Below are 17659 nucleotides of genomic sequence, written 5' to 3' on the forward strand. Positions count from 1 at the left end.
TAGTCATCATCTTGGCCCTGTATGATGGCAAACCTGGTCCAGTCATTGGAGGTATCACGCTTAACACAATCATTGCGCTCGCTGCGACTTTATTCAGAATTTGCTTAATGGTACCTGTGACGGACTGTATCTGCCAGTTAACTTGGGTGTGGCTTAGATCAGGTTACAAACCGTTGCAAGATGTCGTGGACCTCAACATGGCGAGCAGGGGGCCGCTTGGGAGCTTGCGGCTACTCTTTCAATTCAGATACAGGTAAGTTACCATGCATCCCTCCCATAGCGGCCGCTCCAGTCGTTGCTCTATGCGACTATATTGTCGAGTAGATGAACATTACTAACGTCTGTGAATGTAGTCTCAGGGTCTCCCTTGCTGCTATCATTGTCATCGTCGGAGTTGTCATAGCTCCAATTTTCCAACAAAGTGTCGTGTTTTACAGTGCCAGCATTCCACAGGCTTTGGAACATGCCGACAACCTAACGGCCTTTGCATCAGCAGCTTTCACCTACACAGGAACCATAAACTTTACTGGTCGTGTCTATATCAATACTGGTACTTAGAGCCTATGTATTCCGTTTCGAACTGGTGGCTATAATAACCCTGTTAGGTGACGATGTACCCTTCAACCTAGTTGCTGCAATGTACAGCGGCATGTATTCTTCCAGCATGGCCAACCTTCCCGACCCACCATACTCGTGCCCCACAGGAAACTGCACCTGGGATCCATTCCCGACTCTTGGTATGTCTGTACAATGTTTCGAAGACTCGGCAGACTATTCTCTCAACTGCTCGGAAATGGATACCACATCCTTGCCAGAACGGCCGTTTCGGCCATGCAACATGACAAGTCTATATGAGAACAACTATTCACCCTCTGAACAATTAGTATACGATAGTGAGGCTTGGGATAAGTCAGTGTTGCCTAAGTATCTCCCCGCTCCTCAAAACACCTCAAAGTTCGATTATGGATTTCCTGAGGACCCGCAAGACACGTGGACATCGCTCCAAGCCGGCATCACATTTTTTCGATGGAACTTGGCGCGGAATCTCCTACTGGTTCCCTCTGAGGAAAGGCATGAATCTATTGTCACGTCGGAGAGCACGATAGAAGCTGGACACTGTATGTTCTATCTCGAAATGCAGACCATCAGTGCTCAAGTGCACAATGGTGTCTACCAGGAAAGCGTACTTGGGTCTACAACTAAGATCGATCCTGTCGGGAACGTGGACCTACAGCACCTCGGGCTGGATGGAATTGCCGAATTTGAAACGGGCAATATAATATATACGTACCTGCCTTCCTGTCAGCTTCTATCGAACCCCACTCAGTGTGAGCACAGCAACGATGACAAGCCGGTATACATTACAATCCCTCGGCAGCGGTACTTAAGCATCATAAAAGCACTTCGTAAGAGCTTACCCATGGCCAATGTCACGTCATGGGAAATTGGTCTAATCGCCGATGGGTTTCACAATGCAGAAGCAGCAGTATCCCTCTACATGTCTCCAAACATAACGAAAACGATGCAAACAATTGCGCATTACGTCACGGTTGCACTGCGCGCAAACGATACCATTCTAGAGCGACAGAAACATCCAGACAACAACACGGGAATATCTACCGACTACGTTGCCCCATCGCATCGCGTGGCCGGCACTGTATACGTGCAGACCGTGCTCTTACATGTTCGATGGGGATGGCTAGCTTTCCCGGTAGCATTGACATTGGTTGTAGCGGGGCTACTCTTCGAAACCATCAGAACAAGTCGATCTCAAGCTATCGGGGTGTGGAAAGATAATGCACTGGCAATTCTATTGAATACTCAGTGGAAGCCTGAGACGGAAATAATGGGTGCGGCAACGAGTAAGGAACTAGGAATGATAGCGCAGGGGCTGGAAGCAAATATCGTTCAAGGAGAGGGCGTATCGAGCGCTAGACGATCCGTGGTCATACGGAACAGGCGTGTGGTAGAAGGGGAGTGAGTTGGCTCACGTCTTCCAAGGGAGAAAAACACGGATATAGCACAAGCGATGGTTTAGTCTATGGAGAGGGGGAGTAGGTCTAGGCGGAAGGAGCTGTGAGTATACTTGATCAATTAAGGTCCCGGAAAAGAGCCGCAATAGAAGTCCATGATTTCCGAATGAAGAGTTCAAGCGCGTTAATCAGCAGCGTTTCATTGGTACTGCTAGACGCGCCAAGCGCCGACAGTTTTTTTGCCACTCCCGGAATCGATGCGACTTCCAATTGCCGTTCTAGGAAGTTTGCGCTTGGACCGAGCTAACGCACGCCTCGCCGCATCCCTGGAACTTTTTCTTCACGTCGTCCTCGTCTCCCGAAAGCTTGCCTCCTTGTCCTTTCTGCGTTGACGCACCGCACTGTGTCCATTGGTGCTCTTGTGCGGTGCGCTTGCCAATGTCTGTATGTTTGTGCAGCTTCCGGGCATTGACGCGCTCCCGTACACCCTCCAAGTCGCTCGCGCCCTTCCTGTACCAGACAGCAACCATCCAGCAACGCAATCCCATCTCGCGCCGCAACGCTTCCGATTCATCGCGTCGGAGCCGATCCGAGCATGATGTACCCTTCGAAGGCGAGGAGCTTCCGCCTGTCATTAACGATGCCAAGGTGAACCGCAAGACAACGATCACAGGCTCGGAGCGTGCCGCGTTCGAGAAGCTTTATAAGAAGTTCAACAATGCTGAACAGAAAGAATTTGACGAACACGAATTGGACCAGATCGCCGACGAGTACTACGAGGATGACGACGACAATAGCAAAGACAGGTCTCCAGAGTCGATAGACTCCATCTTCGATGCCGTGCTGTCGGGCAAGACTCCTAGGACGGATACACAATTTTCACCGGTTCGAGCACGTAGCAAGAAGTCGCGCACCGATATGGAGACCCTTGCCAGGGAAATCCTTGCGCCTGAAGAAGAACACGAAAAGAGGAAAAAGAAGGAGGCGGCCGCACAGAAGCAAGTGCGCATAAGGGATCTACGCAACTCGGAGAAGGATAGGGTGAAGGCATTGCTCGAGGCCGCGCCGACCGACCAAGCGCTCTGGGCTGTCTTGGAGAAGGAGGTTTTCTCCGTGATCCGGGGCATGGACCTGGAGAACGGCTTCCTCGCTCGCATTAACCCAAAGAGTCTCAAGTCCAACGTCCAGCGGGCGGCCGCTGGCCTCAAATCCAGCGAGATCTCCGCCTCAGACCCGACAATCGTCTACCCAAACTACGGCTACCACCTCCTCACTGCGGCCCACACCTTGCGCTCCAATTTTCCAGCGTCCCCCCTCATGTTCAATATCCTACCCACCATCAAGAGCCTAGGCCGCTCTTCCTACGCCCTTGGCGCTAACACTGCCCTATACAAGGTCCTCATTCGCACTGCCTTCCGCCAAAACCATTCTTACGCCCAGGTCTGCTCGCTTCTGCAAGACATGGACAACGGTGGCATCGAGTACGACTACGGGGTGGCGAACCTCGTGGATGAGATGCTCGATACGCATCATGCTGCGGATAAGGGTCACTACGGGCGAGGCATGCAGGCCATGATGCGGTTAGAGTTCTACGGGGAAGGAGCGGACAAACTGCGTGCATGGCGGTCTGCTATCAGGAGGCGTCTGGGCGACTTTGCCGAGGAGAAAAAGGAGAGGGGACATTTGATTAGGAAGACGGGAAGGAAGGACTTTTCGGCGCTGGGGCCGAGGGATGATGTCTTGATTAAGACGGAGAAGGTTAGAGTGGGTGGGAAGAGGTTTGGAGCCGGTGTGCATGACGACATCCCGCTTGTGGACGGGGAAGTTCCTTTCGTGGAGGAGCGCTCGCGGCCTGAGGCTATGGAGGAGATGAGTCCGGATGTGGAAAGCTTCCTGCGAGACACGGTCGATGCGCCTGTCGATGCGCCTGTCGAAGCACCCGTCGAAGCTACCGTGCCGTCCGTGGAAGAACAAAGCTCTGCCGATGAGAAAGAAGCGCAGAAGCAGCGTATGAATGACACTGTATAGTATGTTAAGTCTAGAGAATACTGTTGTAAGATATGATACCAATACACTACCTAATGAATAGATGTTGTCTCAACACAGTGCTATACTTCAAAAGTGACGTCAGCCTTTCCATTCCCGTGGCTCCTGCGTCGCGCCACCGCTCTTGCATTCACTGCGTGCACTTTTTCTGCGTGGCTCAGACTGGGGAGGCAGGCTAGCGGTCTACCTTACTCGGCCCAGGGGGTAAACTCCGCGCCACGGGTAATCCGCATGATTAGGTGTTAGTAACCAAGGCAACCAGGGCAGTGGTAGTGCGCTCGTTTACAGGTATGGAGGCATTGAAAGCGGGCCTTTTAAGGATAGTGTAGAAGTCGAGGACGTATTGGTGAGCATTTGGGTCGCCCCACTTCTGGAGATCCATAGTCCACGGGGCCCCGCAGTCACTCCACACGCCAGGAGACAAGAACGTCATTCTCTTCGAATCAATAATCGACTCCTAGTCTAAGATTTGACAAGCTTCCAATCATGAGCATCTTCCTCCTGGCATCCATGCCACTCACGCACGAGCACACAAGATTTGTATCCAGTGAAGTCACAGCAATCCGATCCATTGAAATTCAGACCCACAAGACCATCCTGTACTGAAGTAATCCCACCACAAGTGACTCCCATCCCCCAACGCACAAAAGGCCGCCCTACCAAGTTTCCGGATTCACATTCTCCTCCCCAAAAACCTTCAAGCAAAGCGGAAAACAAACCAAAATCTCCACCACGCCACATACGCACTCAAAAGTATCTCTCTCACAGCCACTCCACTTCTTGTTGTGTTCTTCCCTATGCCTGGCGGCCTGCTGCGCGAATTTGCGATTCCGTTCCTGGTAACGTGTGGTTCCTGAGGCGGCTGGCGACGAGTATTGCATGCTGAGTGGCTTCGGTGATTCGTACTGAGATGTTTCGATATCGATCAGCTTTCTTGGGCTTTGCGAAGGCTCCAGGTCGATGAGATCCTCAGCTTTCTCAATGTCGCGCATGGGAATATCTGTCTGGGTGCCCCGACTAACATTGCGTCGTCTGCGCTCTCGCTTTTCGGGTGGAATGCAAAAACAGTCCAAGACGGCTTTGAACTTTGGAGAAGTTGTCAACATCTTGAGAAGATGGACAGGATAACAGGCTGAGGGGCGAAACGTTTCCACTGAGTGTGCGTTGTCTGGAACAGGTGTGGTTCGTTGTCTGGAGTAGTTGCGGTTCAAGGTCTTGAGTGGTCTCGTAAAACTTTGGCGATTGGGATGGAAATTTGCCTGGTGTCAAGACTCGACGCACGTCTTTATACGTGTGCGCAGCTGCGCTTGTGGTTTTGTTGAGCTGCTCTCTGGCCGGACTACCAAGTGCGTCCATTACAATTTTTAAGGTACCATGGGACGAAATACCGAGGACCGAGGACCGAGAACTCGAAAGAATTAGATGAACTTCATAAAGGCTCTCCACATGAGTTGCATTGTCGATGCCCAACAATTGACTGTAAGGACTCCTGGCTGTAGTAGGGCTTCTGGACGAAACGTTGCTGTGCTAGAGCGCTCGGGTATTGAACTTGCTGCAGAAACCTGTCCGGGCGGAACAACCGAGTCCGAATCGAAGCTTCTAGCGACGGTGCCGGTTGCGTCCACAGGAACGGACTGCTCGGGTGCAAACTGGAATGCCGACTGGATTGTATGGTATATGTTCTCTGCCTTTCCAAGCGATAACAAAGATGTCGCTTGTAGAAAGGTATACGAGGGACTAGATACGCCGGATCACCAGGTCGACTAGACAGGAGGGGAATTGCGTCGATCGTATGAACAGAGCATAGATGCATAGGAGAGCGTTCAAAAATGCGGACCCGAATGGATTGCGACGCAGCGAAGAAGAACGAGAGGCGATCGAGATGGCTGGTGACATTGACGAAAAGCAGCTAATCGGGACCCAGCTTGCAGAAGGACTTGAGCTTTGAGAGGGGTTTTGAGCCGATGTATGACTGTGCCATAACTCCGTGTCAAGATAAGATGAGATGGTAACTGTGCAGTTTTCAGCAAGATGCGCTTGACATGAACCGAGAGCGAACGTACGAATAATCCCTCTTAGTGGAAAGCCTCAACACCACGTCAAGGTGAGGGATGGGTTGAGGTTTTTTTTTTTTTTTTTTTTTTGGAGAAGGACCGTGTGCGGGATTTTGTGGTGTTGGTGTGGTGATGTTGCCCTTGCCCGGAGGATCATCGCGTCATATCGGCATCCGTCACTACAGCCTGGAGTTCATAAGGGCTGCTCTGATCCTCCGGGAGGGGCTGGTCTTCCGAGGTGGGCCGGTTTTCGTACCGTTCGCGGACCTAGAAATGATGTGAATCAGTGAATATCCTCACCACCGTGGGTTGAAGGTCCAAATGGGCGATGCGAAGGAATATCAGCGATCTGAGACTCACATGCTTGACCACAAGCGACAACAGATAGCCAAGGAAGAACTTGACAATGTCGCTGTAGCCAAAGCCGCCAAACAGTGCGGAACCGGTCCACCAAGGTTGACCAGCCACGAGGCACAACATCACCATCACCAAACACCAGAAGATGCCGCACACGGCCTCCTCGATTCCCCTCCAGATAATGTTGTTAAAATGTTCTTCAATAAAACGAGAGTAATCCATGTTCGTGTAATGATACAAAATAAGATAGGTGAAGAGCAAAACAACACGGAACCGCAGCAGCCTATATCTACGGCTTGTTTATTGCATCTTGGGAAAGCACGGATTTCTTCCTCCCCAATCGATGGTTTGGGAAGCAGGAGGCGATCTTGGCGGGAAGCGCGAACGCACAACCAGAAAGAGCCTACAACGATAAGGCAAGAGCCTCCCCCCAAAAGTCTATTCTTACAGCGACTTGTTCAAAGTACCTTGGGTTACTCCAGGATCAGCTATGCACTGTGTCGTATACGCTCGGTGCCGTCAGGCGGTCTCAATGTAGTAATGTAATTACGACTTGTACAGCGCCTCAATCAAAGTACTCTGTGTTACCCCAGGCTAAGCTATGCAGTACACGGCTTACGCCTGGTACCGCTAGGCGCTCTCCATTCTAACAACGTGCCCCTTCGCCATCATAAGCGCGTTTATCTCCGTTCAACCCAATACCGATCAAGTGCCTCCTGCCTCACTTCATACGCCCAATGCAAACAAGTCTGGCTCACGACCGGACTAACCTCTCCCGCCACCCCATCAGCGTCATCTCCATCATCAAACACACTCCTTATTCCCCGTTGAACATACTGCTTCAGCAAAGTCCTCCTCCACCGTCCCGTCTCCCCCACGCACTTCTTCCATCTCGAGATCTGACGCTCATCATCCTCGCACCTCCGGCCCATCCAAAATCTGTAGTACCACTGGAACCAACCACGCACGTCGTACTCGTGTGCTATCCACCCGTTTTCTTCCCATTGCTCGATGCTCTGCCCGCAAGCAACGCCATGCTTGTTGATTTCGCGATTGTACTCTGGATTGACCATGTACTGGTTGACGTCTAGCCCCGCCGTCCAATCAGCAGGGAGCTCGCGCCAATCATCTTCGACGGTCGTTCCAAGGCGTTTCGAGTATAGTGGTCTCCAGTACGAGCCACCGAAACAGCCCTCGCGGATAATGTCCGCGGGCGATTTGTTAGGGGTGAAGTCCGGGTGGGAATCAAAGTGATATGTTCCGAAAGAATCTCGTTTCGGAGGAGACGCAACAGGGTCCCAACTCGTCCAGCCGGCTTTGATACTGTCCAGATCCGGATGTTTAGCTCTTGATTCTGGGGCTGAGGAATTGACGGATAGGATCTCTCGTGATGTCTTTGCCAGTGGTTTCTTCGAGGAGTTTCTGCCACGCGATGCGCTTTCAGACTTTACATTGGTGTCATCCTCATTGTAGTCTGGACGGGAAGGAGCGGTGGCAAGGCGTGCTGATGACCGTGTTGGTTGTGTGATATCAAGCTTGCGCCGCTTCTTTGCTGGAGGTAGTTTTGGTTGGAGTTCCTCCTTTATGTGCTCGAGTTCTAGCTCTCGGAGCAAGATTGCATTACGCTTAATGTTCTCTTGTCTACGCTGCTCAAGAGTACTCATTTTGATTGACGGATGAAATCCATGGTTCGCGTTGTTAATCGCGTAGACGCGTAGTGCTAGGTACGTCATAGACGCCATGATGCACTAATCCCATACAATCCTAGCGCTAACGGCCGACCGCAGCAACTACCAAATCAATTCTCGGTCACTGTTCGAGAGAGAAACAATATACAACACACGACATGCACGTAACGGTGAGATACGCACGGTTGTCCATGACATCGCTGAACATAATATCTAATCATGCACTGTACACCCTACGAGGCGCCTAAACGCCCTCCCGCAGCACGTCCGCGAACTCCAAATCAAGAACGCGGTCATCTTCAAGTAAGTGTACAACAGCCAAGCCACACATGTTGAATCTCCTCTCGCTTACGAAACTTTGTCATCAAAGCGTCTCCCATCCCCCGTTATTGATATCCCCCTCCAACCTCCTCGCGATAAAGCTCTGCACGCCCCCCTCAAGCCATACCTTCCTCAGCAGCACATCATACCTCTTCTGATTCAAGAAAAGCTGATGGTGCCTGCGCAGTGTCGGATCCGTCTCTCCATGCTTATCCAGATATGGCGCTGTGTACCACGTGCCGTGCTCCTCGTTCAAGAAAAGCACCATGCACTTGCGTATATGAATGAATAGCCCGATATTTCCGCCGCACTTGGCCTGGTGCTGATTACACCCACCGCGCGAGTCGGACGTCATGCAACACACGCCCTGGGAGCACATGATTTCGCCGCAGAAGAGGCAAAGGGCGGGGTCGGTGAGTTCTCGGCCGGTGGCGGGGCAGCGGCGACGGATGGCTTCGTCAGTAAGAGTGTCGTAGTTCTTGGGGAGACCGACGAGCTCGAAGATGGAGGGATGAGAGAGGGTGATGGGCGCGGGGCTGTAGTGCCCCTCGCGAGCCCAAAGAAAGTGGCGGAGCCAGCCTCCAACGACAGATCGTGTCGTGTGGCCGGCGGGGGTATTGCTCGACAAGGAGGCGAACATCTCGTGTAGAGACGGGAGCTTCAAGAGCGACGATAGACGGTCTAGCTCGGGATCGTCGACGCGGTCGAAAGCAATTGGAGGAAGTTCGACGCCATAACGCACATGCATAAGAATAGCGGCTTTGCGTACAAATGGTAGCGCATACGTCGATGCCAATGTGAAGATACTATAGAGAAATTTCGGATCCCGAAATTTGTCTGGAATTGGTACGTTGTTGAAGTCTGGAGGAACCGGCGAGTTGCCGAGACGGGAAATGTTCAGAACGATACAGACGAACTTGAGAAGACCGTCGAGCTGATCTGGGGTGAACGTGCCGTGGTTGACCTTTTCGGCGTTAATAAAGCGATCGGTTCCATATTCATCAAGCAAATCGGGACGATCAACAGCGAAGGCAATGGCAACGCGCACTAGCTCAGCTAGGTAACACAGGCGCAGAACGTGGTGGATGTCTTGGTTGATTTCCGGTACTGCAAAAATCGAGACCTCGCACAAGAAGGTAAATGGGTCCTGGCTCAACAGCGACGGTATGTCTTTAAGATCGTAGGGCAAGCTATCGGACTCGAAAATGTTCGGATGACCAATGAAAAGCTGGTGGAGATGCTCGAATCGCTTACGTGCTACCTCTTTCAAGGTGTGATTGGCGTGAGAGTAACGTAGACCTCCGACTGAAATATATGAAGACGCCGTTTCAGAATAAATTCGAAGGTGCGTCAGTGACTGAGGGGATATCTTGTCGAGCAGGGTTCCTCGCATGGAATCTGACTGCACCCCGCGCTGGGCAATCTCAACCGAGGAGATAGAGTAGCCGAGGACCTGTACAGCTCGTTAACATATGACACCAGCTAGTAAGGCAAATGTGATTGGAAACAACACATGTATATATCATGGAAGGATAAGGTAAAATGACCTACCTCTGCCAAAGCGTCAGTGTGAGAAAGTTCTTCTATGGCCACTGTGGGGTTTTTCGGGTACGTAAAAGCTGAATAAGCCCCATTGACGCTTAGTGATTCCTTGAGGCGCAAGTAGACCTTGACAAGCTCGAGCATTGGAAATGAGGCGTTCGAAGCTCCTAAGACGGCCCCAGCAGCAGCAGCACCGATGGGCTCCGGGGGAATTACAACAGGTTCTCGAGGGTCGTCGTTTTGCAAGAACGCTGGTACTTGAAACCGTGGTTGCGTAGAAGACTGAGGCACTGGTAATGAGCTGAAAGTCGGGCTGCTAACGTCAAGAAGGCGATTTGCGATCGGTTGTATAAAACTTTCCCTCCCGTACTCGTAGAACGACTTCTGGGCGTGGGACAGACTGCTACCATCACCCTCTACGTCAGGAGAATCCCTGTCTGCCTCAGCAATGGCCTTTAGAAGCTGCGAACTGATCCACTCGTCAAAGGAGAAAACGGTCTCCAGGACACCAGGGTAAGCTATCTTCTTTCCCTTCCAGATGATTGGCAGAAAGACGTTGCCCATCGCCTTGCATAGTGGACACATGAATTCTTTGTGCTCAGGTCGCTCCGGGTGGTTCCTCGCGATCTGGCTGACATGCCTTCGTTGCGTTGCTTGCAAGTATACCTCGAAGCATGCATAATGCATGATATGACCACAACCCGTAGACACGGGACCAGGTCGTGTGTACTCGCACGGGAAACCTTTGCCTAGGTCTTGCCGTTCTGTGGCAACCTTGTCGCCCTTGGACGTAATCTTCTCGACAGTACGCCGATTCTTTCCGGAAACGCCAAAGGGGCGTACAGCATCCGCCGAGCGATCAAGGCTAACCGGATTGTCTACAGCTTCATCGACCCAGTCCACATCGGATGTCTTTGTCTGCCGCAATATGTGACTGCGCGAAACGTAGCCGAAGGATCCATATAGGCGCTGCTCATTCGTTTCCTCCTGGCACAGAATGCATGTTCCACTAGGATATTTCTCGACCTTCTCTTGCTCCGCAGCCGGTACATCAGTCTCTTCCTCCATGTCGCTGAATTCCTCTCCCCAGTCAAAGTCCTGATTTGCCATGAATTGGCCCTGTTGCTCCTTGAAAGACGCCATGACACGCGCTTGTCTCTCGAGGGCCTGCTTTTTCTTTAACTCTTTTTCTTGAAGAGTGATTGTGGCAGGGGAGGCGGTGTCCATACGCTCAGCAGCCATGTTCAGGGCAGCGGACGCGATGATGAACGTATTTGGCTGCCGTTGCTTCAAGCGGTGCATGATGAGTTTGATCTTAGGCTCGCAGGTCTTGAAGTCTTCTTTCTCCGACAGGCTCTTTAAGATGGAGAAGATTGTCGGATGATCAGGCAATCCAAAATTGGCACGCTTGGTCAAGACTGAGGTGACGAAGGATTCAGGCGCATCCTGCGACCACTCATGCTGTGCTGATTTGTCTTCCAGGACAGCAACAAGCACAAGCTGGAGGGCAAACTGGATATAGCTTTCAACGCGGGTGCCAGGTATGTTAGGAGTGCTAGTCGAAGACATCAATCCGTATCCTAATAGGTAGTATATGATCTGACTAAACAATGGCTGGCGGGTGAAATCAGAGAGATTCTGGAAAAGGCCGGAGGTTATAGGTCGCAGCTTGGGCTCGAAGACGATTTCTACTGCTTGTTTCCCTGTCTTCTTCGCCATGTGGTTTTTGTATATATTCTCTGCCTCTTCACGTTGATTACGGCTATATTGATGCATGTAAGGATCGACGAGCTCGATGTACTCCTCTCTCAGTTCAAAGGTTCCAGAGTCAGATAGACCTTCTGGTGGTCTGAATTTGGTGGTATCGGCAAGGACGTCATGGAATTCCTCGGCATTCTGTACCCGTTCCGAGAGCCTAGTCGTCATGTCTGAGTACGACAGTGGTTTGAAGCATAAAACATGGGCAATATCCCTGCGTATCAACGCGATTTGGGGTTCCACTTCGTCTTTCAAAGGAATGAGCGACGATCGATCACTGAGCAGAATGATCAGAAGGTGGACGAAATCTTCGACGACCTCTATAGCTTGTGTGTCTTCGAAACCATGGTGAACAGCCTCGTACTTGCCGCTCATCCAACCAAGTACACCGAATCGGTCTACCATGCTTGCCAGAAAGACCGATGGATTGCATAGGACAAGCGCTGCTTGTAAGAGGAAGATGTCGCGCTGATAAGACACATCGCGCTGCGAGACGCTGCGGTACTGCGTCATCTGATGCCGCAAAGTTATGCCGTTCCTAACCCAGATGCTGGCTCTCATCTGAGCAAGCCAAGCGCACACTCGCAACGGAAAGTCAAACAAGGCCAGCAGATACTCTTCTGGCTGGTACTCCGGTATAGGACTTTCTAGAGCATTCTTGCCCTCCTGCAACTCGTCTTGAGAGAAGAGTAGCAGGCCTAGAAGATGCTCCTTGGGCATACTTCGGGCGCGATCGACGAGCCATGATACTGTGTAATGTAGCGCATGGTGGAAACTCATCGGTTCCTGTGCCACGACGCAGTCCACTATCCGGTAAGAAGGACCCACCAAGCTCGATGGCTCTGCATCGAACTCAAGGCAGTCCAGAGTCTTGAAACGGGTCTCGCTCTTGAGCTCAGCCTGGTCAAAGCGGTTCCGTTCAGCGCCAAGAGAATTGACAATAGCAACCTTGGCGGCGGCCCGGATAGCTCGACGGATGTCGCTGGGGTCGTCCTCGCGCTTCCACACAAAGGCTTCCGAGAATTGTCGGCAAAGCTTGTTGATCTCACGTGTGATCAAAGATGCACTGATCCAAGCTTCCGTCTCGTACTCAAGATGCTCCCCAACAGCACGAACGTTTGGACAGATCCCCTGGTGCAGTTTGACAAGATCCAGGAACTGTAACAGATAGCGTTCATCCTCGCGGATCCTGCCCTGCACATGCTCCGAGCCGAGAAGGTACTTCATGTCAAGGAAGAAATGATACATCCGACGATTGGTCACAGCGCCTTGTTCAAAGGCTAGAGTCGCCTTGGGATCTACATTCCAAGGGTAGCCCACCTGGCGAGTCGTGAGGAAAGTATACAAGATGGCCATGAGATTCGTGAGGAAGTTCCCTCGCTCCACGATCTCCGCTGTTATCGAAGGTGTAGTGAGCATCTGTAGGGAAAGGTTGATGATCGAGTGGTCTGGCTCTCGGTCTGCGATGAGGTATAGTTGTGCCAGTGCAGTGTACACCCCAGCAAATCGTAGCCCCAAAAGACGCTTGAATTGCGGTATCGTCACAACCGTGCTAATGAAGACATCTCGGACACCTATCCGTAACTGTTTCCACATGCGGAGATCGTATAGGATAAGATGGTCGAGACGTAGTCGCTGCCAAAGATCCTCATGTGCAGGGGTTCCGGGCGTTCTGCCGTAACTTTCCGGTTTTTCTAGCCAGTATCTGGGAGGTCGCATAGGTCGTAAAGGTAACGACTTCGTCCGGGGCGTCTCTGGAACAGGCAACGATGGCTCAACATGGCTTAGGGCTGGAGCCCCTATCGTAGGTTCACTGTCGGACTCCGCTGGCGTTAGGTCGCCGCCTTGGGGAAGAGTGTTGCCGACAGGTAGCCGTACCAACAAAGAGACTGGATCTTCAGGCTCCATGTTCACGTCTCCATCTCGATCCGTCTCATCAATATCCATGCCCTCATCTCCGTCACCAGTATCAGCAGCGCTCTCGGCTTCCTCCTCATCAGCATCTGAAGCTTGAGTACCGTCATTAGTTGCGGTGCGTTGGCGATTCAATTGTGCGATCTGCGCACGGCGCTGTGCGGTCAAGTAACGGATATAGAAGCCTTCCATCTCAGCCTCTTTATCCTCCATCTCATGATCGTCAAGACCATTCTTGCCAATGACTTGGTTGGTAGCTTCGCTGCCAACGCGCCAAGGCTTTAGTAGCTCCTCACATACAGTGCGACGCAAGACTTGACTGTCCTCACCAACGCTGCATCCGGCAATGTCGGAAATCCAGTTAACGATAGCACCGCCCATATGCTCTCGGAATGTGTCGCGTGCTGACCGGATAGTGACGGTCAACTTGATATCTTCGATGATCTTCGCCATCTTCAGGAGATCTGGGATGCTCCCCCTTGTGACAACCGTAGCGCGGCCGATATCATTGACCTCGTGGGCTTTGGCAAGCCCAAATGCCAGCTTCTGCTTACATGCCCGCGCGACCTGGTCTCGCACATCATGTACTGTATGTTTCTCGTCATTCCATAATACAAGACAGAACTCCTGGTGTTCCTCTGGCTGGTCACCCGGACCATACCACTTCGCCGTCAACCGCGACGAGCGCTCGTCTTCTAGGATAGATTCTTGCGTCTTGGGCAACCGTAGCTGTTCCGGCGAACACGAGAAGACATCGATAAGATAGTCGAGTGTTCGAGCAATGGTCATGCGTATGCTCTCAAGTAGCTCTTCAGGCAACGCCGATCCTTCCTTTGCTTTTCCTGCTGATTCGGCTTCGGCCTCGGACGTTGACGAAGCAGTGTGGATGTTGCAGTGTACAGGCCGCACCCATGCTTCATCGTCTCCACAATCGCAACAGCCTGAATTTCCCGGGGACACGCTGACATATACCTGGTGTCCCTCATGATCTGAGGCGTCGAAGCATCGCGCGCAAAGCACACAGGTGTCGTCTGCAGTGCACGTCTTGCACCGGTATGTAGCTTCTCCGCTCTTGAAAATATGTCCACATGGCTTTCCCCGTGCTGCCTCGGTGTATTCGGCACCCTCTACGGCGCCTTGTGCATCGCGCAAGCTCCATGGTTTCTCTGGGTCGGTAGGTGGGCCGTGGGGGAAGAGGTGCGGGAGATATTCACCCCGCCCCGCAAGGGAATGGAAGAGAATCTGCTGGAGCTCCCGGGTAGCATCCTCTGTATAGCGGTAGTTGTGCCGTCGCGGCAATTCGCGCAGGTGTCGGCAGAGCTCCTGCTCCTGCAGGGATACGAGCATCGTGGGCGTCGAGGTGGGCTGCAGGCGGGGGAACAGCGGGGGGTACAAAGCTCAAGTCGGTCGTAGCTCCAAAGGGCGATGCGCGTGGATGTGCCGTGGACCGGCCACTTTTTGCAACCTTATTTGTATGTGAGTGAGTGCCTCAGGGCGTGGCGTTAATTATTCATGCGGAGAGTTAGAGGACTCGTTCTAGACGTGCGTCACTGCCAAGACATGTACGCCAGGGCCGCGGCTGCCCTGTAAGACACGCGACATAGGTAAAGGTCGCCGCTTTGAGTCGAGACTGCTGCAAGGGTGGAATTCCACGGGTTATACACTGGGACACTACAGACCGGACTTACTCACTTCTTTGCGCGGAAGTCTACAAGCTCACGGGCTATAGCTGTCCAACAGGCAATGTCCTCTCACATAAACACAGCCTCGCCATAACCTCGCCCGGGCGCGCATGTGGAAGAGGACATAGAGTTGTCTACTTGGTAACGGATGGATTGCAAATGGACAAACACATGCGTAAAATTGACATGGGAAATTCTATTGGTGCATTGGCTGCTGATTTCGCGCTGTAACATACACATTTGTACAGTGTCTAGCCTCGGAAATTGCTGGAGAACTCTGGAAACCGCTCAAATATTCCTCATGATACAGATACTACACACCCCTACTCGTCGTCATCGCCATCGTCCTCGGCCTTCTGTACGTATCGGTACTTAATGTCCTTCCATTGCCGCTGCAGCGCCATTAGCTTCCATCATCCTTTCTGCGCGACTGGAAAGTACATACACCGCGGTTTATGCTGTCCCAGATGCGGTCGGAGCCGGTGTCAAACGCCCTAATATCGCCCGTCAGTATGCGGTCCGCGGAGGGTGGTGGAACGTCTGCCTGTACGTACAGCTGCATGGCGAAAGCTGAGGCGAATACGGTGGTGAGCATAGTCACATTGCTCCGGAAGATGGTGCTGCAGTCCAAGGTCAGTGGCGGCGCGGAGCGGGTAATGCGAAAAGGGAGGCTTGCTTGTAGACGAAGGACGTGAGCTGCGCGGACTCGTTAGCATCGCAACCTGGGAGATTCAAGGGGTCAATTGGCTTACGCCGGCCATTGTGAAGGTGCTGCGAGCGCGTGGGAGCGGCTGTCGGGGGTGTATCGTGGGGATCGTGGGTGATGTCGAGGGTAGAAGCTCGGTTTCGTCGAGATTCTCGCCGGCAACAGCTATAACGGGTGCGCTGATTGGCTGGGCTATTAGCGGCTTGCTCAACCACCACCTGCCGATCTTTTACCTTTCATCACGCCAGAGCCCCGCGCATTGTTGATGCTTCACAGTCGCTTCTCCTAATACGCATCTAATATTGAAACGCTGCATACTTCGGTCCACGAAGTCTGGTTCGCATCCTTGCACCCGCGCTTTTCGTGTGGGACATACCCCACTACAGCTCTCGGCCGGCTCGCTGGACGTTATCACGTTGCGCAAAGATGCCTACAGTAGAGACGACGAAAGTCTCAAAGGCTGGAATTACCACATCCGAGACTGGCGAGCGTCATATTCCCTCGTCCACACGCGCCGACGGCTCCGTACGGAAGGAAATCAGAGTTCGCCCAGGCTACCGCCCGCCCGAAGACGTCGAAATCTACAAGAATCGTACTGCAGAAGGATTCCGTAACCGTGGCAAGGGAGGCGTTCCTGGAGCTGAAGAATCAAAGGACGAGAGCGAGCCCGGCAAAGGGAGCCCTGCCGCGAACAAGAATGCCAAGCGTCGGGAAGCCAGGAGAAAGGCTGCGACTGCTGCTGCGGACGCCAACGATACCGCAGAACAGCTGCCCACCGAGAGCAAGGCACCTGTCGAACCCACACCGCCCGCCGACCCTGAAGCTGAAAAGGAGAAGGAAGCCAAGAAGCTGATGAAGAAGCTACGCCAGGCAAAAGAGCTCAAAGACAAGAAGGAGAAGGGCGATGTTCTGCTGCCAGAGCAGTTTGAAAAGGTGATTAAGATCAATGAGCTTATTCGGCAATTGGAAAATCTGGGTTTTGATGCACAGGGTGAGAAGAAAAATGGCTGAAACTCGAGCTCTAGGATAGAGAGAAGTTTCAAGCCGAACGCTATGCCGATCTCGTCACGAGAGGAACCATTGTCGAAATCGAACAGTCTCCGAACGGTACGGTCGTATACCAAACATGCCCGCCGATGTAGGAATGACGCAGGGTCCGTGAAGACGACTTCCTTACGCATCGAGTTTTCGCATCATGATTCACAGCGCAATGCGCTCAACAGGTCGACCATTCGCGGTATCGCTAAGCCTGAACAAACTTTCTATGGGCTGATTAAGGTGTGAACTGTCTATGGAGGGTCTTCGGCTACATTTCTGAATCGGGCGCACAAACGCATCTGAATACAGTTCTACTGACTAGTTGAGACTTTTCAGCATTTGTCAACGGCGGGGTTTTTGGTTTGAGATCTGCGTTTCTGCTGTATGAATGCAAGGTTGGTCACCACAGCATCGATCCCAGGACCCACCAGCGGCAGTGATTGTGTGGTTGTCACTATTAGACTGCCTCAAGCCGCTCCCATCGCAACTACCGAGTAAATTCCAAACCAATCGCGCCCTCGAGGAATTCTCAACCCCTGCGACCGATGTCAGAACCAACTCAGCTTGCTGTTCCTCCACC

At 52.4% G+C, this 17659-nt stretch overlaps 5 protein-coding genes across 5 annotated transcripts; 3 read left to right on the forward strand and 2 right to left on the reverse strand.

Annotated features, from left to right (window-relative positions):
- Nucleotides 1-838: 838 nt before the first annotated feature.
- N0V89_010294 (uncharacterized protein) lies at nt 839-1981 on the forward strand (the record flags this gene model as incomplete). The annotated part of the gene is made up of 2 exons (XM_056219038.1): nt 839-845; nt 885-1981. 2 exons carry the CDS (start codon nt 839-841, stop codon nt 1979-1981), a joined length of 1104 nt encoding a protein of 367 aa, XP_056066165.1.
- A 430-nt stretch (nt 1982-2411) lies between these two features.
- N0V89_010295 (uncharacterized protein) lies at nt 2412-4001 on the forward strand (the record flags this gene model as incomplete). The annotated part of the gene is made up of 1 exon (XM_056219039.1): nt 2412-4001. The coding sequence occupies one exon, from the start codon at nt 2412-2414 to the stop codon at nt 3999-4001; it is 1590 nt and encodes a 529-aa protein (XP_056066166.1).
- A 3109-nt stretch (nt 4002-7110) lies between these two features.
- N0V89_010296 (uncharacterized protein) lies at nt 7111-8172 on the reverse strand (the record flags this gene model as incomplete). The annotated part of the gene is made up of 1 exon (XM_056219040.1): nt 7111-8172. The coding sequence occupies one exon, from the start codon at nt 8170-8172 to the stop codon at nt 7111-7113; it is 1062 nt and encodes a 353-aa protein (XP_056066167.1).
- Nucleotides 8173-8482: 310 nt separating this feature from the next.
- On the reverse strand, nt 8483-15000 carry UBR1 (E3 ubiquitin-protein ligase ubr1; the record flags this gene model as incomplete). The annotated part of the gene is made up of 2 exons (XM_056219041.1): nt 8483-9892; nt 9991-15000. The coding sequence occupies 2 exons, from the start codon at nt 14998-15000 to the stop codon at nt 8483-8485; spliced, it is 6420 nt and encodes a 2139-aa protein (XP_056066168.1).
- Nucleotides 15001-16467: 1467 nt separating this feature from the next.
- Nucleotides 16468-17052, forward strand: N0V89_010298 (uncharacterized protein; the record flags this gene model as incomplete). Its single annotated transcript, XM_056219042.1, has 1 exon — nt 16468-17052. One exon carries the CDS (start codon nt 16468-16470, stop codon nt 17050-17052), a length of 585 nt encoding a protein of 194 aa, XP_056066169.1.
- Nucleotides 17053-17659: the final 607 nt, after the last annotated feature.

Source organism: Didymosphaeria variabile, assembly GCF_027946475.1.
Source record: "Didymosphaeria variabile strain IMI 356815 chromosome Unknown scaffold_8, whole genome shotgun sequence".
Taxonomy (NCBI): domain Eukaryota; kingdom Fungi; phylum Ascomycota; class Dothideomycetes; order Pleosporales; family Didymosphaeriaceae; genus Didymosphaeria; species Didymosphaeria variabile.